At 35.7% G+C, this 23,465-nt stretch overlaps 1 protein-coding gene and 1 long non-coding RNA gene across 3 annotated transcripts in view; one reads left to right on the forward strand and one right to left on the reverse strand.

The window, feature by feature from the left end:
- Positions 1-23,465, forward strand: part of LOC134730985 (uncharacterized) — a 304,042-nt gene that overhangs the window by 80,351 nt on the left and 200,226 nt on the right. The window lies entirely within an intron of this gene.
- Positions 4,768-8,226, reverse strand: FABP9 (fatty acid binding protein 9). The gene is made up of 4 exons (XM_003831269.5): positions 7,972-8,226; positions 5,686-5,858; positions 5,117-5,218; positions 4,768-4,948 (listed from the first exon to the last, which is right to left on the reverse strand). The coding sequence occupies exons 1-4, from the start codon at positions 8,045-8,047 to the stop codon at positions 4,898-4,900; spliced, it is 402 nt and encodes a 133-aa protein (XP_003831317.2). The 5' UTR covers positions 8,048-8,226; the 3' UTR covers positions 4,768-4,897.

Below are 23,465 nucleotides of genomic sequence, written 5' to 3' on the forward strand. Positions count from 1 at the left end.
CTGAGTTTTCCCCATTTTCCTACTCATTTGCATTTTGTCTTAGAGAAAAGGTGATATTAACACTTTCCAGATACAGGACATCCAAGTAGATTGTACTTCAGGTATTAGCACAAAGAGCTGTGGGAGACACTTTTCAGGATTTAGCCATTTGCTCCATATTGCTATAAAAAAAAGGAATCCCTTAAAAATAATTCACTTGCAAAACATAGTGAAAAATGTGTGTGTATGTGCTTAGCTTGATTTCATCAGGAGAAAACACAAACTCAAAAATTCAGGTGATTTTCTAATCATGTGGTATCCAGGTAGCCTACTTTGTGTTCTACTTTATTTCTTTGATTGTGTCTTACAATTTTTTTTGAACAATTAAGATGGTATGATGGCTTGAAAGTATAATTCACATACGAACTTTTTACATCTATATATATATTTCAGACTAAGTAAAGTTAGATCAGAGAATCAATTAAATTCATGTTTAAACAGTGGTGTTTTTTTTTAAATTCATGCCAATCCATTCCTTATTTCCTCAAATAACTGAAAACTAGTTTTTTTTTTTTTTCAGTTAAATTCCAGCTTATAACATGTTCATGACTGGAGATAAACTGTAAGAATGACATCTCTTCAATTTCACACTTATTCGGAGAAATATTAGCTGCTGTAATACACTCCAGGATTTCAGTGGCTTATCCTGGAAGTTTATTTTTTGCTTGATGTCCAGTCCAGTATAAGTGCTCCTGGCCTATGGGTAGCTTTTCTCCATGAGGCGACTCAGAGGCCTTGGATCCATTTATCCTGTGCCTCCACCATGACCTCAGGTTTCAGAGTCCTCTCCTCCAAGCAGGCAGGCACAGATTTCCTTGACCCAGAAGTGGCACATATCACTTCTACTCATTTTCTAATGCAAAATTGTCATAAGGCCCCAGGGAGACAGGGGAGGGACTGGGCAATGCAGTGCCTGGCTGACAGACTCTTTCTAGCAACAATGCTATAATATGGAAGCGTAACCCCAGATTTCTACTGGGTAATTAACCGTCTCTGTCACAGTGGCTTTCAAATTGTGGTACATCGTGTTCTGACATTATTTCTTAATTTAGGAAGACAGAATGTGATAGTGAATTTGGAGTAAGTTCTCATTTAGCTTTGTCACTTACTATAATAAATGGATTTCATATGGGCTGAAGTTTTATTATCTGTAAAATATTGATTATTTTGAGGATCAAGAAAGATAACTTTTGGGAAATTGTTTTGTAATTTCTGTCTTGAAAGATATTATTTTTAATAAGCATCTACTCATATTCAAACTCTGTTTTACAAAGTAAACTAGAATCCATATTCCCTGCTCATTTTTCTCAATTAGTTGCTCTAAGCTTATCTCTGCTGAGACCCTCTTGATCTCTTTGTCTGCTCACTGTTTCAGTGCACATGCTCAACAATTACATTGTTCCTACTCTTTGCATTCTAATTTCCTTATAACCTCAGAAGGGGATCTGGAAAAAATGAGAAGACCTGAGGGATTTTCTGTGTCAGTCCTTTTGATAAGGCTTCATTTACTCTCACAACCCTGAGAAGTAGATAAGTCTCCATTTTGCAAAGGAGAAAACTTAAGTGATTAAGCAGCTCATGCTTGCTCGTGTAGCTGCCAATGGCAGAAGCAGTATTCCAGTCCAGGTCTGACTGGTCCTCCAACCCCATTCCATTCACGGCATGCATCTCTGGGTCAACAGGTGAGTTCCATTCTATGAGCAGGGCTGGTAGTTAGATGGTCAATCCCCACCTTCCTGGAAAAAGGGACACAAGGGCCTGGATACCAAACTCCAAAATGAATAGACTATATTTTTGGACTAAATGTTCAGGATAGAAATCATAAGAGTGTATGTTTTGGGACTAGACTATGTCCTGATACTTCATCCTAATGTTTCATCTACTTTTGGTTACTATCTTTGGGATAGTCCATTCTCTTTTTATAGCCAGTGAAGAAAAGCATGTCCATTATGTTTATTGGATTTTTGTGCAAAAAGTATAAAAATTAAATACTACTAAAAATGTTTAAAACAAATTAATTTTAATTTTAATAATAAATTATATTAATGACTTATTTTATTATATTAATACTATGTAACATAATATAATATATAATTAACAATATAAATGTTTATTATATTAACATATAATAAAATATAATGTATAATTGTCTCTATATTATATATTAGTGTAATCATTTAATTTTTACTTAATTAAATTAATTTCTTTAATTAATTAATTTTAATAATATTATTCAGTAATTTATTAATAGTGTTAAATAGCAAGGAAAATCTGGTGAATGATTCTTGACTCATATATTAATAATGGCATTAGTATGATTGATCTTTAAATCATTAATACTTTCCTACAAACTTCAGTGTGGATTTGACATACAATAATATAAATATTCAGAATAAAATATATTTATAAATTATATATTATAAAAATATGTATAAATATTCTGAATATCATATTCTGAATTATATTATTTTGCACACACTGAAGTCCTTTAGGAAGGAGGAGGACATGGCATGCTGGGATGACCGTCATTGCCCACATCCAGCAGCTGCGTAGCCAGCACCAAGCCCATCACTTCTGGCCACAGCTGAAATCTCACAGGTCTTCAGGGTTTAATGTGACAACCCTAGTTTCTGAATATAAATATTATATTCTGAATATTTATATTCTGATTATTTAATATTTATATTTTATTTATATTTATACATGAGAGAATAGAAACTTCTCTCACTTATTTTATTTTAAACCTGCTTAGAAAGTAAACAAATAATGGCTTTACATTAACTCACTATAATGAAAAGTCCCTCTTTCATTATCTTTCTTCTATAATAAATCTAATACAACATAACAAACATCATGTTATCATTTACTTAGAGATAGATGATAATTTGTGAAGGCAAGTCAGATGTACCAAGAGATTGATTATATGAAAGTTCTTAATAAAGACAATGATTCTAAGTATACCATTTAATGTATTTTTAAAAGAAAATTTTCACATGATTTGACTGAAATTAAAAGGATTCATGTTTCAAGATGACTCTGCTACATCAAATATAAAAGGGAAGTTGTGAACACCCTACCTAACTCTGATGTTTTCTAGTCCCTAAGACAGCATCAGATGCACAGTGATCACCGAGAAGAACTTGTGGATGAGTGAATGAATGATTTCCTCAGGAGTAGTATCTTTGGCTCCACCTACTAAAATACTCAACATAGGGGTTTGTTTCTTATTCAGGCTCATTGTAGTTTGAGCTTTGACATATATGAAAAGAGAAATACCTTGAAAATTAGGAACAGCATTATTCTTTTCTTAATCGTGCCTGTGTAAAGTCAAAGATTTAAGTGAGTAAGTGCTTAGTGCTTTTTAGCATAATTTCTTCTTCCTAACAGTTGTGGAAAACTCTCTGACCCTGCTCTGAGACGTCACTAAAGCAGCTGTCATTTCCAGCTCCCTTGCAGAGGCTGATTGAGGAGGCATTGGTGCATGTTCCCCTTTGTGCAAGACACCACTTCTGGGGCTGAACACCATCTTGACTTCTGGAACACACACATGGTTACATTTTGTACACACTCAAGTCCTTTAGGAAGGTGGAGGACATGGCATGCTGGGATGACCATCATTGCCCACATCCAGCAGCTGCGTAGCCAGCACCAAGCCCATTACTTCTGGCCACAGCTGAAACCTCAGATGTCTTCAGGGTTTAATGTGACAACCCTAGTTTCTTTCCTTGGCCAGGGATTCAGTTCATGTCTCAACCCCATGTTGTAGTCCTTTTGTTCATTACCCTTCAATTTCACCCTTACTAAGGTGCCAGTAACCCCCAGTTTGCCTCGAGCAGTCCCAGGTTATGCCTACTCTCCAGATGTAATTGTTAATAGTGCCCCTTTTCAATTTTAATTTCTCATCCAGTTTGGATGACAAATTACATGGACATTCTGCTCTAGTGAATAGACATGACTCTAAGGACTTACATTTGACCAAATACGATCTATGTTTCAGTTTAAGGCACAAAATGATTATTTACAAAATTCCCCCTCTTTCTTTCTCCTTTACCCACTGCTATAGGTACCCACAGCATTTTAGGCTTTGTCCTTTAATTTTACCTCCATTAGGCTGTTTTACCCTAAGCCCTGAGAACATCAATTTCTACCAACAGCCTTTGGTGAAACTATTAACGGACTGTGTGTAGCTCTAACAATTACATTCTTAACTAGACATTTAGAAATTCAGGACTGGCATTTAATAAAATGTCATACGGCAAAGGCTAAGTTGTAAACAGTTGTGACAGATGCACCAGCCTGATTATTTTAAATGGATTTATGGAGAAACGAGATGACTCTTTTAAATGCTCTTTTATAGCAACTTATCCACAGTGTATGACATCCAGTCTCTATTTAGTGCTATCTATCTGTCTGTATCATCATCATTTAATCTATGTATCTGCTTTAAGTGGGCCACACTTCTGAAAAAATAAAAAAATCAGCAACGTTGGTTTTTAGAATCTGCGCTGCCTAGGAGATCACCTGAATTTCCACAAGGCTTTGATAGAACGCCTTAACCTAAATGGAATGGGTCCTTCAGTGAGAGCTCAAGGACTGTGGAAGTCAAGTGGGCAGAGGACAGAGGGGACTTTGGTGCTGTTACAATCACACTGCAGGCAAGTAGCTTCTTGCCTCATCAATTCATTGGTTTGTTCCTAATCCTCATTATTAAATAGCTTCAAAACTACACTTAATTTGATGCTTTTATTAAGCAAATTTATATTGAGACATTTTTTAAAAATCACCAGCCCTGAGGCATATCTTCTTCAGGTACCAGTTCCTTGTCAGTGAACAAGTTTTCATTGCTGTGGACCTTTCTTCACACCTTTTCGTAGATTCTGGTGCTGACAATATTATTCATTTTACATTCCTAAAAGCAAAGAGGAATCTATTAGAGTTGGTAGATAACAGGCTAAACTTGCCCTGCCCCTTTCTCCTCAGACCAAACCCTTAATTCAGGATGCAAAAACAATTGAATAACTTGAAAGGCATGTATCAAATAGGAACATATAAAGACTTCAATTTAAAGAAAACTTACCACTACCATTTTTTCATCCACAATTTTTCTTTTGATTGTTGTCTCTTTGCCGAGCCATTTTTGGACGTGAATCATTGAGCCATTCTCTAATGTTATGGTGCTCTATAAATGCATAAAGAAATCAGAAGTAGCAACTCACTACCTTCTAACCTACATGAGACCACATATCTACTTTTTAATTTCTATTTTGAAATTCTTTTCTTAAAATCCTCACTTCTGTTGTCATGATGTAGTACTATCAAACTAGAAGAAGTCTCAAGAGATTATTCAATTAGTGCTCTTTCCTAGGCAAACAATGCATAAGCTATTTGTGTTTAGTTGTTTCTTTCTATGTGCTCTTTCATATAATGACAAAGAGATAAGAAAAAATGAAATGAAAACAATTTGAATCTTTTAGCCCTATTGTTAACCATCAAAATAATTAGCAAAAGGATTAACTTTAGAGATGTGCGACTATTAACAGAACAAGCCCAGACAGACTTGGTGATAAATCAAATTACAGTAAACCATGCCTAACCACCTTCTAACTTTTTCCTGATTGTTGAACACCAGGAAGAATTAGTTCTGACCTTTACTTTCCGGTTGTCTGCTGTGGTTTCGTCAAATTCTTCCCCCAGCTTGAAGGAGATCTTAGTGTCCTGGAAAGAACTTTCTGTTCTTATGGTCATCATTTTCCCATCAACACTAATAGTTACTGTCGGTTTCACTAACCCTGCCATGTTCCGGCCTGCGAAATTCACTCCTATAAGACAGAGATAGCCTTGGACCTTATTAAGACATTGTTAACAATCACTCTGGAAGTCAATTTTCAAAGAATGCTTACTTTACCTATTTTGAAATTTTGGATAATGTATAGTAACTTATTTTATGTTTTCTGTGATATCAGGGCTGAGCTAGATCCTCCCAGTCATAAGGTATATATGTGACATTTTGAAAAGCTAAATTCACTCTCTGAGACTATTACACTTCCTCTAAAATGTAAATTTGTATGGTGCCTTTCAAGAGATCAAATGCTTACACTTCACCTCGTGGAGTGTTACGACAACCTTGTGGGTGCGGAAGGAGTTTGACTTAGAGCCTGGCCCTGTGGTTTGGTTGGGAATTTCCCATTGTCAAACTTGACTCCTGCAGTTGGTGGGCAGAAGAGCTGACTCCTTCTCTGTCCTGATATCAAACTCCATTTCACATTTAGATTGTGGAACTGATATGACACATCTTACTGTAGAGAAGCAGTGTTAGACATCTGCATCACAAAGAAGAGTGAGATGGTTAAAACCCAGGCTCTAACTTGGCCACTTGCTAGCTTGGGCATATTATTTACCTCTCCTAACCTTCAGTTTTCTCAATAGTAAAGTGTGGATAACTGTATACTTAACCTCGCAAGTTTTTTGTTTGTTTGTTTGTTTGTTTTTTGTTTTGAGACAGAGTCTCGCTATGTTGCCCAGGCTGGAGTGCAGTGGCACAATCTCAGCTCACTGCAACCTCTGCCTCCCAAGTTCAAGCGATTCTCCTGCCTCAGCCCCCCGAGTAGCTGGGATTACAGGCACATGCCACCATGCCCAGCTAATTTTTGTATTTTTAGTAGAGATGGGGTTTCACCATGTTGGCCAGGCTGATCTCGGACTCCTGACCTCAGGTGATCCACCTGCCTTGGCCTCCCAAAGTGCTGGGATTGCAGGCCTGAGCCACTGTACCCAGCCAGCGGATGTTTTAAAAGGTTAAATGAAAGGGGTTAGCATGGTACTGGCACATAGAAACTGCTCAGCTGTTATTCTTGCTTGTATTATGCCTAAACCCAGCTCCCAGTCAACACAAGTGCTACTCTGGCCATAAGGCCCAAGTTTTTTATATACCCCCCCAATTTTTATTCAAAACAAGTGAGTCTATAAATCTATGAAGAGACAGAAAAACTTGTTTCTTATGACCCTCTGAGAAAGTGAATATTGACTACATCAGAGGAACAAATATTACATTTATAAGCACATTGACTTATTATGGGGATAAGGCATTGTTATTTCATTGTCTAGAATGAGTAAACATAATTAATAATTGTAAGCATCCATTAAGCATGTTATGTAAGTTAAAAAAAAAGTAAAGATAAGAAAGTCCTTGGCTTTGTATACAGTTTACTACAAGGGAGGTTTCTCTTAATTAAATATGAAAAATATGAAATAATTGCTGTTCTCATTAGTAAAGAACAGTTTAGCTATTATACACCCAAGTCATTATAATTAATGTGTAACTAAATGACTTGAGTTAGAGATTAAAGGATTGGTAGGATTTATAATTCTGAGGAATATCCAGTGGTGAGACATTCAATGAGTAAAAATGTTCTGTTTCTTCGGATTTGTAATTCTTCAAAATCATGTTTATAAAATATCTCTCACATGTATGAGAACTCTAAAAATTAACCAACTAGAAATTTTGTTAGTTGATACTGCTGTTTTAAAGCTATAACTTAAAGCAAACCTTGAAACAAATTTAATTGATCAATTTAATTGTAGGTAGTGATTACTGTCTATAAATTTGAAGCTGGGAAAAATGTTATTAAATGAAATGACCAAGATAAAATGAAATTCTATCTAGAAGTTAGGTGAAGTATTTTCAAAAAGGATAAACGGGCTTAAATATGTGGATCATGACTGGACAGAGGTGTCTGTGGGCCTAGTCTTCCAAAAAGAGACAATTATTACTAGTAATTTAAAAAAGCAAAAGTAGAAGCATACATTATGTTAGTCTATATACCCTAGGATCACAAAAGGAAGATAATTGTAGGAAAATTCATGGTAAAGTACAAACCCAATCACATCACAAAATGCTTTGCCAATTTCCAAATTAGTAATGGTATTTCTCACCCAGTTCTTTCATGTAATCCTCAAAGTTTTCACTGGAGACCAGCTTCCAGGTTCCCAAGAAGGGCTCAACCATCATGGAACACTTGCTGAGAAGAGCCACTCGTAATTGAAAACCAAAGAAATATAGGCATTACGGTGCTGCCAGTAGTTTAATTTAAAGAGCGTCTTCATCACGTGACTCTTCTGAAATGGCCAATGGGCAACAGCAGCAAGACTAAAGATTCTAGGCACCAGCATTTGACTCATTTTATTTACCTCCAAATTAAGAGACAGAAAATTAGCATGTAAAATTAAATTCTGGTCAATGATTTTAGCTTCTAGCAAAAAGATTTACACCCAAGTCACCTGACAAATATTACTTGTGGAACAGAGACAATCTTCAATAGACATCAGCTTTTTGAACAATGAATACTGAGTCAACCCTGAAGGAATATCCTGACAAATTGATAAACACCTGGCTGAGATGTTTTCCTACCTAAGACAAGAAATCCTTGCTTGGTCCAACTCAGCTGTTTTTTGTTTGGGTAAGTCACAGTGCTCAAACATCCTCTTCATTAAAATAATATCTTCCCTTCCCTTCCTTACAGGGTTGATGGATTGATATTAGTTAATGTAACTAAAATGCCTATAATTGCTTGGAGGGAAGTGGAGGGTATTATTAATATATTATCATTGTTGTTAATCGAAGGTAATTGAGGACAGGAAAGAAAGGTGACAATTATCATTGAATAATAGTATATGATTTAAGCTCTGAAAAGGAAGCAGAGCTAATGCCTACAAAATTCGTCTTTCAGGCTTACAAAGTAAACTCTACATTAAAAGATATTTTAAATTATAAGAAAAATTTTGGCAAGTTTCATATAGAAAAAGATGTTTGGAATCTGCATTCTAAAAGAAAGACAAAGGCAGCAAATAGTTTCAATCTCTGTGCCATTACTTCTGAAACCATCTTCTGCAACCCCAATAATGAAAGTGGACTTTGCAGGTACTGAGTTTAGTAAGAAGGAGTAGATTCAGTAGCTGTTGATTTACATTACGGTTTTGAACTCCAGTTAACTTTAGAAGATGTTGGAAAGTTAGTGTCAGGGACCAGAAGAAGAATATTTATATTTTTACCTGCTTTGTATGTATTTATATTTTTACCTGCTTTGTATGAAGTATTTATTTAATTCAGAAAATATTGTTTGTGAACAAAATAAACAGGAGGTTGATATTTTGGTACTGTAAAACAATAACTTAAGTGGAATAAAGGATTGCTTTTGATGAAAACATATAAAGAAGAAACATATAATGTGATATCTTTATGGGTGGGACAATTATTAAATTATCTGCAGTGCAAAACAGGGTAGGTGAAAATCCTGGAGTTAATTTCAGGAAACTAAGACCCAAGCTCAAAATAAGTGCCTTAGCAGTTGAAAGTGCATTCAGAGGTGATGTTCAAATATAGAGCAAGTTGTTAAACGTTTGCTTAACTGGTTCGAGATGTGTATGCACTCTCCGCTTTAAAGAAAGCAAGCATACATTGCTATGCCTGTTGGCCAGCTGGGTAGTGTAGCAAAGGTCTCCCATCAGCATAATCTTCCTTGTTGTTTTGATTCTCCTGTCATAGAATGATATTCCTGTGGTCCGTTTAGAACTCAGTTGGCCCATGAGACAAAAGCTAACATCAGATTTCTGGTTTCAATTATCCTCAGCAAACTAACACAGGAAGAGAAAAACACCTCATGTTCTCACTTATAAGTGGGAGCTGAACAGTAAGAACACATGGACACAAGGAGGAGAACAATGCACACTGGAGCCTGTTGGGGCCAGGGCTATGGGGGGAGGGAGAGCATCAGGATAAATAGCTAATGCATGTGGGGCTTAATACCTACGTGATGGGTTGATAGGTGCAGCAAACCACCATGGCACACATTTACTTATATAACAAACCTGTACGTTCTGCACATGTATCCCAGAACTTAAAATAAAATAAAATAAAAATTCTGGCTTCTGTAAAATTCCCCACCCCTAGGAGAGAACCAAAGGGAGAGACAGTCTCTCTTTTGCCTCTACACATTTTTCTATCTCACGTGATATTTACAAGTGCTGCATCCATTGTGTTACCTCCTCAAAGATGGGGCCAGAACTGAGGATAGCAGAGCAGAAACGTGGAAGGAACTGAAGGCCACTTTATTTCAAAAATTTATATTATGTTAGTTAATAAATTCCATTCTTATTTAAACAGTTTTGTCTCTGAGCTTTTGTTACTTGCAGAAGAAGTCTTCATAATTACTATGCCTTTGTAAATAGCTTCACCAAATGGTGAATTTGGACCTTCACAACAACCAGTTGCATGAATCACCTAGAGCTGGCCTCATGACAGCATAGACCCATCTTCCTGAACCAACTCAAGTATCTCTTTCTCTGTGACACTGGTTCAGAGCTAGATAATCCCCATGGTGTGAAGATAGAAATAAATGTTTAAGAGAAGTATATTAGCTTATTTCATAGTACTGCAAATAGCTATTTCCCAGCTGTCTCCTGAGCTATTCTATGAGTATATCAAAAAAAGAAAATATTTTCCACTCACTTCTGTATCCTTAAGACAGTATCTGGCATATCAGAAGTGTTCAATAAATGTTTTATGGATGAGTGACCAAAGAAATAAATAGTATTTTTTTTAACTGGTAATTCTCATTAATGTTCTTTATCCCTCTAACAGTGACTAAAGACAGAGTTTTAGTACATTATCTTCTCCTGACCTGGTCCTATGACAGGCCTTTTATTCTGGTCATTATCAGATGGTGGAGGGATGCTCAGACTCTCTTCATCTTTCTCAGTTATATAGCACAAGTCTCCCTTCTCAACTAAGAAAGTTCTCTGCTATTTCTGTTGCTACCACCGCTAGCCTTTGGCACTTTGGTTTGATTACATAAAAAAAGTGAACACCATTTCCTCAAGTAGAAAAAAAATTTTTAATTAGATTGTTCCTAATGTTAATCCTAGTAAAGGAACTAGAATACTGTAGTTTGTTATAGAATAGTTACATGTCTTGTTTTTATGACAGTTTCAAGGCTCATTTCTCCAATATGTCATTTTTCTATGATCTTTCAACATCTCATTTTCTATATTGATTTTCTTGTGACATTTTAAGACATCAAGTAGTTTTGAATAATTTTTAATTTTGAGATGCTATGGTTGCCACTGATGATGGATACTGGTAAAGTTAAACATATACTGGAAGCTACACAAATATTCAGAAATATGTCTGATAATTTATTGCTGCATATATAGTACTTTAGCTGGATTTGATAAAGCATCTAAGATTCTTATTTCCACATGCAGTGACACCTCTAAGTATCATATTCCTTACTGTGTTCATCATTCAATTTCAATTTTATAGATGCAATAATATAATGACTTTTCAAAGTGTACATTTAATCTAGGACTCTGAAAAGTAATTATTTAAAATTTTTCTTTTTAAGATGATATTATATTATCCAATAAGGAAAACAAGTATTTAGAAATTAACTTTGGTTAATAAATAGTCTGAATGTGATGTTTATCATTGAAATAGTCCTCCACTTGCTAGTATTTTCTACACTAGAGAAATTGATGTTATAATTTCAAGAGAGTATTTGCTTAACATAAAATATATATATTTTTAAAACATCACTTTTTCCAATAATTTTTTATATATGGGGCTTGTAAGAGAATTTTTACATTGTTTTTACTTCTGGATCACTTCACTTATAATAAAAATTTTACTTAAAACAACCATACCAAATTAACTCTGAGCAAATAATTTTTTTAATATGACAACTTCCAGTCTATTTTTACTAGTTACAAAATAAGTCCATCTCTTATCTATTATTTACTGCTTAATAGGTATACATAAAAATAGCAATTTCTTTCTTTTGTTTTTGGTGAAGGTTATTTATTTGAAGTGCTCACTATTTAAGAGCGTATGGAGGCGGCTGACCACCTTGAAAATTCACATGTAGTAGGACTGTTCTTTTTTTTTCTTTTTTTTTTTTACGTTAAATTCTGGGATACATGTGCAGAATGTGCAGGTTTGTTACATATGTATACATGTGCCATGGTGGTTTGCTGCACCTATCAACTGTCATCTAGGTTTTAAGCCCCGAATGCATTAGGTATTTGTCCTGATGCTCTCCCTCCCCTTTGCCCCCACCCCCTGACAGGCCCCAGTGTGTGATGTTCCCCTCCCTGTATCCATGTGTTCTCATTGTTCAACTCTCACTTATGAGTGAGAACATGTGGTGTTAGGTTTTCTGTTCCTGTGTTAGTTTGCTGAGAATGATAGTTTCCAGCTCCATCCATGTCCTTGCAAAGGACATGAACTTATTCTTTTTTAAGGCTGCATAGTATTCCATGGTGTATATGTGCCACATTTTCTTTATCCAGTCTATGATTGATGGGCATTTGGGTTAGTTCCAAGTCTTCGCTAAAAAATAGCAATTTCTTTCTAAGGAGTTATGCATATCATATTTATTAACATGTAAAGAATTTTTAGGCAAATTCATTTTTTGGCAATTGATATTTTCTCTTGTTTCATGCCACCTCCTTCCCCTAACTTTATTCTATTTGGTTGAGGTTTTTTTTGGTTACCTTTTAATTTTGAAATAATTACAAAAACACTTCCCGAACAACACAGAAAACTCCCATATATACTCTTTGCCCAGATATCACAATTGTCAACATTCCAACACTTTTGTCCCTACCTCTCTCTATCTCTCTCCCTCCCTCCCTCTCTCTCTTCATAAGAAGCAAGCTGTTTGTTGCTCAGTCATTGAGAGTAAGTTGAGAAATGTTGCCCCACTCCTCTCCAAACAAGGATCTCAATCAGGAAATCAACACTGATGGCAATACTGCTATCTAATCCACAGACCCCACTCAAACCTTTCCAATTGTCCTGACAGTTTTTCCTTTTCCTACTAAATAAAAGGGAAAAAACCCAGCCTTTCTGACCCAGAATCCTGTCCGTGATCATGCGTTGCTTTCAGCCATCATGTCTCTTTAGTCTCCTTCAATCAGGAACAGATCTTTAGTCATTCCTCATCTTTTAGTACTGGAGACACTGGGGAAAAAAATCACTGTTCTAAGCAAGAGGCTGGGTCATCTGCTGAAAACTGAGAAGTAATTTTTACATGAAAACTGAGGTCAGTAATGCTTCAGACTTTGAAAGGAGTATATCTAAATCAGAAATTGTAGCCCTTTGATGGCTAGAATGGGAATTAGGGAAGAGGGGATAGCCAGCTCATTACTTAACCTGATCCTGTGTTTCTAAAGAGGGAGTGACTGGCTTTTTGGACTATTCATATCTGCTTCAAGATATAGGTGGACTCTATGACCACACTGTGGGTTTTGGAGAGGTACTCACTTAATCCTGCCTCTCTTCCTTTCAGAGTACAGTGTCCTCTATGCCTTTATGTATGTATTGATGGAAACAATGTCAAAAAGTGGAAAATTATATGAGCTTCACAGAGATCCCAGGCAAGATAAATGGGATAAATTGGGGAGCTGTTACTTGAAGATCTTTCTTGGATGTATCTATGGACTTAGTTTTATGGTGAAAATATAGGAACGTGAATTTGACTTATCTATCAAATTTATATTGAACTGGATCTTCTTAGTCTATGATTCCACACCAATTGAAAAATAATAATTAGACTTGAAGACTACATTTTCAAAAATGACTAAATTCACAAATATACCTACATAAACGGACTTTGTAAAGGATTAGCACAGAGGCACCATTAGGGATGAGGAAGGCTTGAGAAGAAGGGAGTGGGGAAAAATGAATTCTGCCCAGGAAGAAGCAGAATGTAAAGTACAAAACAAACAGAAACCTTGAGGCAAGAAAGAAGATGCATGTTGGTATGATGGAAGCAAGAAATGTGAAGAGAACAGAGACATGATAAAACTGGAGAGTTAGATTTAAAAAAGGCAAGCATAAGACAGCTTCCACATGCCATGCTAACAGGATTGGACCTTTTCTTCCTACAATGAGAGTCACTAAAAGGTTTTAATCAGTGAATGTCCCAGTCAGATTTCCATTATCTAATCATTCATAAAGTCTACAGGGCTTGGGAAAGACTGGAGGTAATAGAGACCTAAAGACAGAACTCTGAAGTAATTAAAGAAAAAATTACAGTAATATTGGTGGTGGGAAGAAGAAAAGCAAACATAGTAAAGAAGTTTGAAGTTAATATAATCAATATTTTAAAAAATAAAATAAATGTTATGGAGTGAGGAAGGAGGATTAGTCGAGAATGATTTTAAGATTTTTGAAATGAAAAACAAGATGGAACATTCTGACATTGCTGAGATGTGGAAAAGAGGATGAGGAGCAAGTTTAAGGGAGAGAGTGGAAGGAAGAGCTCATGATAAATTTGGGTTTAGGGGCCGGGGACATCCACTTGTACACCTTTAACTCTTTTTAACTCTCCCTTCTCCTTTGGTTATATAATCACCTTTTTTTGGTGGGAGAGTTACCGTGGTAAAATACACAAAATATTTGCTATCTTAACCATTTTAAGCACGCATTTCAGTGGTGTTAAGTACATTCACATTGTTGTGCAACCATCACCACCATCCATATCCAGAACTCTTTTCATCTTGCAAAACTGAAACTCTGTGCCTGTTAAATAGTAACTTTCTATTCCCCTTTTCCCACAGACCCTGGAAACCATGGTTCTATTAATACATTCTATCTGTGATTTTGACTACTCTAGGTACCTCATGTAAGTGAAATAATATAGTATTTGCCCTTTCATCACTGGCTTATTTTACTTAGCATCATGTCCTCAAGGTTCATCTGTGTTGTAGCATATGTCAGAATTTCCTTCTTTTTAATACTGAGTAATAATAATTCATTGCATCTATATACTACATTTTGCTTATCTATGCATCTGTCCATGGATGCTTGAGTTGCTTCCATGTTTTAGCTATTGTGAATAACTTGCTATAAACATGGGTGTACAAATATCTCTTTGAGACCCTGCTTTCAATTTTGGGGGTATACATCCAGATGTAGAATTGCTGGATCACATGGTAATTCTATTTTTAATTTTTTAAGGAATTGTCATACTGTTTTTTACAGTGGCTTTACATTTCTACCAACAGTATGCAAGGGTTCCAATTTCTCTACATCCTTGCTAACACTTGTTATTTTCCAGTTTTTGTTAATAGTTGTTATTCTGATAGGTGTGAGAAGGAATCTCATTGTGGTTTTGATTTGCATTTTCCTAATAATTAGTGATTTTGAGTGGAAAAAGCACAAACTATTTTTCCTCTGCTCTCATACTACAGCAATCAACACTGAAAACTTCTGTGACCAAATATGTGGGGATTTCTCCCCACCAACAAGCTCGTAATAAGTTCTACAGCAGACACCAGCTGAGTGTCCTCTAACTCAATTCAATTCTGACACAATCTCCCTGGAGGTAAGATCAATCTCACAAGACTGCCCCCAACTTCAGACACCAGTAGCAAGTCCAGGCCGCTGGAACTTCTGACCAACAAGCTTCAAGCTGGGGTTTCCATGACCGCCTCCTGGGGTTTGATTAATTTACTAGAGCAGCTCACAGAACTCAAAGAAACACTATGTTTACTGGTTTATTATAAAGGATATTACAAATGATACAGATGAAGAGATGCATAGGGTGAGGTATGGGGTCAGGGGCATGAAGCCTCCCCAGGTACTCCACCCTCCAGAAACCTCCTGTGTTCAGCTACTGGAAGCTCTCTGTAACCCATCTCTTCAGACTTTAAGCAGATGTCATTAGATAGTCATGATTGAAACATAGACAACAATGTAGAAATGTAATTGGACCAAAAAAGTATGATTATAATACAAAAGACTGAGTGAGGAAACCCAGCAAGGCCTACCTGTTTAGTTCTTCTTTGGTCCCCTGGAGCAGGACCCCTTTCTTGTAGTGTCTCTGCCTGGCCTTACTATCAGGATAATGCTGGCCTACTAGAATGAATTAAAAACAGTTTCCTTCTCTTCAACATTTTGGAAAAATATGAGAAGGATTGGTGTAGTTCTTTAAATGTTTGGTAAAATTCACCTGTGAAGCCAAGAGGTCCAGAGATTATCTTTGTTGTGAGATTTTTTATTATGACGACCTGCAATCAGACAAGGTAAGTCAGAGCATTTTTTCACGGCCAGCTCCAACACAGAGTGGTGGGGTTAGAGGAGAGTATATTTTTAGCTTTTATGACCTGCCTTGGGGAGAAAAAAATGTTCCCGGACCAAACTGAAGGTTGAGCTGCCATTTCTCTTGGCCCCATAACAAGATGCAGAAGAAGTGGGGAGGAAGAAAGTTTTAATTTCTGTAACCAGTTACAGAGAGAAGGCCTGGAAATTATTGCCAGACCAACTCAAAATAACAAAGTTTTCCAGAGCTTCTATACCTTCTAAGCTATATGTCTATGTGTAAGTGTGCATTCATCTAAAGACATAAGTGATTAACGTCTTTTAATCTATAGCTAAGGTCTGAGTCCTGAAGACCTTCTTCTGGAGCCTCAGTAAGTTTACTGAATCTAAATGGATCTAGGTGCTGGGGTGATTACCTTTATCTTGCCTCCCGCTAAATCATAAAGATTTGGGGAGTTCCTTTAGACACCGATAAACTTTTTTGTGGAGGCCTGGGGAGTTTCTTCAGACCCCCAATAAAACTTGTTAAATCCTAAAAGGGTCCTATTAACAATTCCTTCATTATCTTGTCATGCTTCAAGGCCCAGGAAAAGACTAGGCAAAAACTCTTGGTGAGCTCTTTGTTACACTCCAGCCTTTGTATAAGGGCACTGGCTCAATCATCTTTTAATGTTTAACCTTGTTACTCAGTCAGTGCTGGGACAGTTGTAATGGAGGCCTGCATTAGTGAGACCTAGCCTGCCACAAAAGGAGCATATGAAAGGAGGGCAGGAGAAGGTCAGAGAGAGAGAGAGAGACAGAAATTCTGTTTTCTGAGGCCTGCTTCTGAGGCCAATATTGTAACAAAAGGCTGTCCTTCACGTTTATTGCTCTGACACTTTCCTGAAGTTGCTTCAGGGATCAAAGACAGATGGCCGAATACCTAGCTACTTATGAAATAACAAGGCTGTGGGAGTTCTGAGCCAAGAACCATGGACAAAAATAAATGTATATATATCATACTCTTCATATAGTCACAGGGATGTTGAGCATCTTTTCATGTGCTTATTGGACATTTATATATCTTCTTCGTTTTTTTTTTTGGGGGGGGGGACAGAATCTCTCTCTGTCACTCAGGCTGGAGTACAGTGGCATGACCTCGGCTCACTGAAACCTCCGCCTCCCAGGCTCAAGCGATTCTCGTGCCTCAGCCTCCTGAGCAGCTGGAGCTACAAGCATACACCACCTTGCCCAGCTAATTTTTTTGTATTTTTTGTAGAGATGGGCTTTCATTATGTTGGCCAGGCTGGTCTCAAACTCACGGCCTCAAAGGATCTGCCCTCTTCAGCCTCCCAAAGTGCTGGGATTATAGGTGTGAGCCACCACACCCTACCTTATATAACTTCGTTGGAGAAATGTCTATTCAAGTTCTTGGCCCATTTTGTAAATCAGGTTGTTTGTTTCTTCTTGTTGAGTTTTAGAGGTTCTCTAGATGTTCTTTTTTTTTTTTTTTTTTTTTTTAGTGATGGGGTCTCACTCTGTCACCCAGGCTGGAGTGCAGTGGTGGAATTATAGCTCACTGCAGCCTCAAAGTGAGTAGCTGGGATTATAGGCATGAGCCAGTGTGCCCAGCTGCTCTGGGTATTAATCCCTTTTCAGAGATATGATTCACAAATATTTTCTCCAGGTCTACGGATGGGTTACCTTTCCACACTGCTGATAGTGTCTTTTGATGTACAAAATGTTTAACTTTCATAAAGCACAACTTGACTATTTTTTCTTTTGTTGCCTGTCCCTTTTGTGTCATATTCAGGAAATCACTGCCAAATCCAATGGCATGAATTTTTTGCTCTATGTTTTCTTCTTTGCTATGGTCTAAATGCTTGTGTGCCCCCAAAATTCGTATGTTGAAATCTTAACCTCCAAGTTGATGGTATTAGGAGGAAAAGCCTTTTGGAGTTGATTACATCATGAGAGTGAAACCCCCTTGATTGAGATTCAAGCCCTTATAAAAGAAACCCCAGAGAGGTAGTTTATCCCTTCCACCATGTGAGGACACAATGAGTAGGCAGTAAGTGGACCCTTCCCAGACATTGAATAACACTTTAATCTTAGACTTCCCAGCTTCAAGAACTGTGGTAAATAAATTTCTATTATGTATAGCTACCTAGTTTGTATTGATTTATTATAGCCTAAATGGATTAAGGTAGTCTTTGTGTCTACCTTTCTGCCAAGACTATACTGTTTTGGTTATTATAGCTTTGAAATAAGTTTTGACAGCAGGGAGTCTGAGCACTCCAAATACATTCTTTTTCAAGATTGTTTTGGCCATTTGGGGGTCCTTTGAAATGTTATGAATTTTAGTATGGATTTTTCTATTTCTGCAAAACATGTCATTGAAATTTTGAAAAGGATTACATTAAATCTGTAGATTGCTTTGGGTAGTATTAACATCTTACCAGTATTGAGTCTTCCAATTCATAATCATAGGATGTCTTTCCATTTATTTATGTCTTAATTCATTTTAGCAAAATTTTGCAGCTTTCATTGTACAAGTTTTTCATCACATTGAATAATTCCCAAATATTTTATTATTTTCAATGATGTAAATGCAATTCTTTTCATAATTTCCTTTATATTGTTTATTGTTAGTGTATAGGATTACAACTGATTTTATGTTAATTTTATACCTGAAACGTTGCTGAAATTATTTATTCTTCCTAAAAGTATTTTGTGTGGAATCTTCAGGGTTTTTTGCAAGTAAGATCAGATCATATGTGGGGACAGTTTTACTTCTTTCTTTCCAATTTGGATCCCCTTTATTTATTTTTCTTGACTAATTGCTCTAACTAGGACTTCCAGTACTATGCTGAATAGAAGTGGTGAAAGCTGGCATCCTTGCCTTGATCCTGATCTGAAAGAAAAAACCTTCAGGTATTTCACCATTATGTGTGATGTTAGCTATGGGCTTGTCATAATTGGCCTTTATTACGTTGAAGTAGTTTCCTTTTATTCCTAGTTTTTTGAGAGTTTTTTTTTTTAATCATGAAAGGGTGTTGAATTTTCTGAAATGCTTTTTCTGCATCAATTGAAGTGATTGTGTTTTTTGGTCCTTCCATTGTGTTAGTAGAATGTATTACATCAATCAATTGTTATATTTTGAGCCATCCTTGAATTCCAGGAATAAATCCTGCTTGGTTATGTTACTAGTACTTTCTTGAAGATTTTGCATCAATGTTCATAAGGGATATTACTCTGTAGTTTTATTTTCTTGTAGTTTCTCTGTCTGGATATGGTACCAGGGTAATGCTGGCTTCATATAATGAGTTAGAAAGTGTCTCCTTCTCTTCAATAGTTTGAAAAATTTTTGAGAAGAATTTATATTAGTTATTCTTTAAATATTTGGCAAAATTCACCTATGAAGACAGGAGGTCGAGGGATTTTCTTTATTGAAAGATTGTTTTGATTTAATTTCCTTGCTAGCTATAGGTCTATTCAGATTTTTAAATTTATTTCTTTATAATATAATCTTTATAAGTTTTGTGTTTCTCAAAATCTGTCCATTTCATAAGGTTATTTCATTTGTGTGCAATTTTTTATAGTTCTTTCTTCTAATTATTTTTATTTCTGTAGAATTGGTAATAATATACTAACTTCCATTTCTGATTTTAATAATTTGAGTTTTCCCTCTTTTTCATTCTTAGTCCATTTGTGTCTGTCAATTTTTTTTTTTTTTTTTTGAGATGGAGTCTCGCTGTCACACAGCCTAGAGTGCAATGGCATAATCTCAGTTCACTGCAACCTCTGCCTCCCGGGTTCAAGTGATTGTCCAGCCTTAGCCTCCCGAGTAGCTGGGACTACAGGTGTGTGCCTCCACACCTGGCTAATTTTAGTATTTTTGGTAAAGATGGCATTTCGCCATGTTGGCCAGGCTGGTTTCAAACTCCTGGCCTCAAGTGATCTGCCCACCTTGGCCTCCCAGGGTGCTAGGATTACATGCATGAGCCACTGCACCTGGCTCTGTCAATTTTTTTTTAATATTTTCAAAGAACTAACTTGGTTTCATTGATTTTTTGTATTGTTTTCTCTATCTCTCTTTTGTATATCTCTGCTCCAATTTTTATTATTTTCTGACTTCTGCTAGCTTTGAGTTTATTTTGTTGTTTCTCAGTTCATTAAATTGTAAAGTTGCATTTTTTATTTGAGATCTTTCTTGTTTGCTAATTTAAGTATTTATAGCTCTACATTTCCTCCTGAGCACTACTTTCACTGTACCCCATAAGTTTTGGTATGTTGTGTTTTCATTTTTATTCAATTCTAAGTGTTTTCACACTTCCCTTTTGATTAATTCTTTGATCCACTTATTAAAAGTGTGTTGCATATGGACACATATAGGGGAACAACACACTGGGGACTTTCAGAGGGTGGAGGGTGAGAGAAGAAAGAAGATCAGGAAAAATAACTAATGAGTACTAGGTGTAATATCTAGCTAATGAAATAATCTGTTCAACAAACCCCAATAACACAAATTTACTTGTGTATCAAACTTGAACTTGTACCCTTGAACTTAAAATAAAAGGTTTCTTAAGAGTATTGCTTAATTTACACAATTTTGTGAATTTTTTAGTTTTACTTGTTATTGACTTCATGAGGAAACTATGCATATTTTCTATCCTATAACATCTATTGAGACTTAGTTTGTGGCCTAACATATGGTCTATCTTGGAAAATGTTCCATTTACAGTTAAGAAGAATGTGTATGCTGCTGTTATTTGGTGGAATGTTCTATATATGTCTGTTGTATCTAGTTGGTTTATTGTGTTGTTTAAATCCTCTGTTTATTTACTTGTCTTCTGTCTGGTTTTATCCATGGGGGTTGGAGGAGGAGGGTATTATTGAAATCTCCAACTATTACTGTAGAACTGTTTGTTTTTCTGTTTGGTTTTGCTTATGTTTTTTATTGTCATTAGGTGAGTAAATGTTTATAATTGTTATACCTTCTTGATGTATTAAAACAATATACATTGCCCTTCTTTGTCTCTTGTGTGTAATTTTTTTTTAATTTAAAGTCTATTTCATCTGATATTAGTATACCAACCCCTGTTCTCTTTTGGTTACCATTTGCATGAAATTTATTTTTCCATTCTTTTACTATCAATCTATTTTTGTCTTTGGGTCTAAAAGAAGTCTCTTGTAGACAGTGTACAGTTGGATCATTTTTTAAAACTTTATTCTGACAATCTCTACCTTTTGATTGGAGAGTTTAATCCATTCACTTACTTCTGTCATTTGCTGTTTGTTTACTATATGCATTATAGCTTTTTGTATTTCGTCTTCTGCATTACTGTCTTGTTTTGTGTTTACTTGGTTGTTTTATAGTGAACACTTTAATTTGCTTCTTATTCCTTTTTGTGTATATTCTATAGCTATATTTTTCTGGTTACCATGGGGATTACATTTAACACCCTAAAGTTATAACACTCTAATTTGAATTTATACCAATTTAACTTCAGTAACATACAAACATTCTGCTTCTTTACAATTCTGTCCTATCTGGTTCAATTATTCATGTCACAAAATTACAATTTCATACATTGTATGTCCAAACACAAAAACCATAATTTTAAAAATGCATCAGTTTCTTTATGTAAAAAACAAAATATAGAGTCACAAACCAAAGCTAAAATAATACTAGTTTTTAGGCTAAAAATCTAATTATTTTTAGTTTTAGACTAAAAATATATTCGTCTTTTAAATAATGTAGAAAATAAAAAGTGGATTTACAAACTGTTGTTACTACAATACTAGATTTTAGAATTGCTCACATATTTACCTTTATTGAGATCTTTATTTCTTCATATGGCTTTAAGTTACTATGGAGTGTCCTTTCATTTCAACCTGTAGGACTTCCTTTAGCATTTGTAGGGCATCTTGTAAGGTAGGTCTAAGAGTAACAAACTCCTTCAGCTTTTGTTTTTCTGGGAAAGTCTTAATTGCACCTTCACTTTGAAAGATGGTTTTGCCTAATACAGGATTCTTGGTTAACAGGCTTTTTTTAATTTTAGCATTTTGAATATATTATCAGTCTAATGCCTTCTGACATCCAAAGTTTCCAATAAAAAATCTGCTGATAATCTTATTAAGAATCCCTTGAATATGGTGAGTTGCTTCTCTCTTGCTGCTTTCAAGATTCTCTGTTTGTCTTTGACTTTTTAAGTTTGATTAGAATGTATCTCAGTATGGGTCTCTTTGAGTTCATTCTAGTTGAAATTTGTTGAGCTTCTTTGATGTTTATAGTCATGCCTTTCACCAAATTTGGGGAGTTTTTGGTCATAATTTCTTATTCTCTCTGCCTCTTTCTCTCTCTTCTCCTTCTGAGACTCTCTCAATGCATATGTTGGTCTGCTTGATGGTGTCTCACATGTTCCTTAGGCTCTGTTCATTTTTCTTGAATTTTTTTAAATGTTCCTCAACCTCAATAATTTTCATTGCACTGATTCTTTTTGCTATCTGCTCAAATATGTCTTTGAATCCTGCTAGTGGATTTTTTTATTTCCATTGTTGTACTTTTCAGCTCTAGATTTTCCATTGGTTTCCTTTTTGGTTTTCTATTTATTTACTGATATTTTCATTTTGTCTATTCCTCATTTTCTTGACTTTCTCTACGTCATCCTTTAATTCTTTGAGCATATTTAAGGAAGTAATTTTAAAGTCTTTGTCTAATAGGTTACCATCTGGTCTTTCTCAGGAAGAGTTTCTGTTGGTATATTAATTTATTTTTTGAATGGGTCATACTTTCCCATTTCTTTGTATGTCTTGTGTTTTTTTGTTGAAAACTGAATATCTGAATCTAATATTGTGATAACTCTGGTAATCAGATTCTTCCCCACCCGAGGAATTGCTGTTTTTGTTTTGTTTAATTTTTTATTGTTGTAGGCTATCTATCTTCAGAGTTAGCCTAAGGAATAAACTTAAGGTCTTCTCAGGTTCTTTCTGAGCCTGTGACTTCCCTACATATGCATACTGACTTTTTAATTTTCCTCATACATGTGGTTGCTTGAATGTCCTAGTCTTTAATGTCTGGATCCTAAAAAGAAAAAAGAAAAAAAATACGATGTGGAAAGTAGGGAAGGAGCTGACTTTTTAAATACACTGGAAGCTGCTTCAGCCCAAGAAGAAATGACTTACAATGATAAGGGGTGTTGTGTGTGTGTGTGTGTGTATGTGTGCAACAATAGCTGCTGGCCAATGTGTCTGCACTTCTGTGATCAGAAGCAGCAATCATCAATCAAAACACAGATCCATAACATTTGGAAAACTTGGTTCTTATTGCCCATCCTAGTTAACT

This window comes from Pan paniscus, chromosome 7 (genome assembly GCF_029289425.2).
Source record: "Pan paniscus chromosome 7, NHGRI_mPanPan1-v2.0_pri, whole genome shotgun sequence".
NCBI lineage: Eukaryota > Metazoa > Chordata > Mammalia > Primates > Hominidae > Pan > Pan paniscus.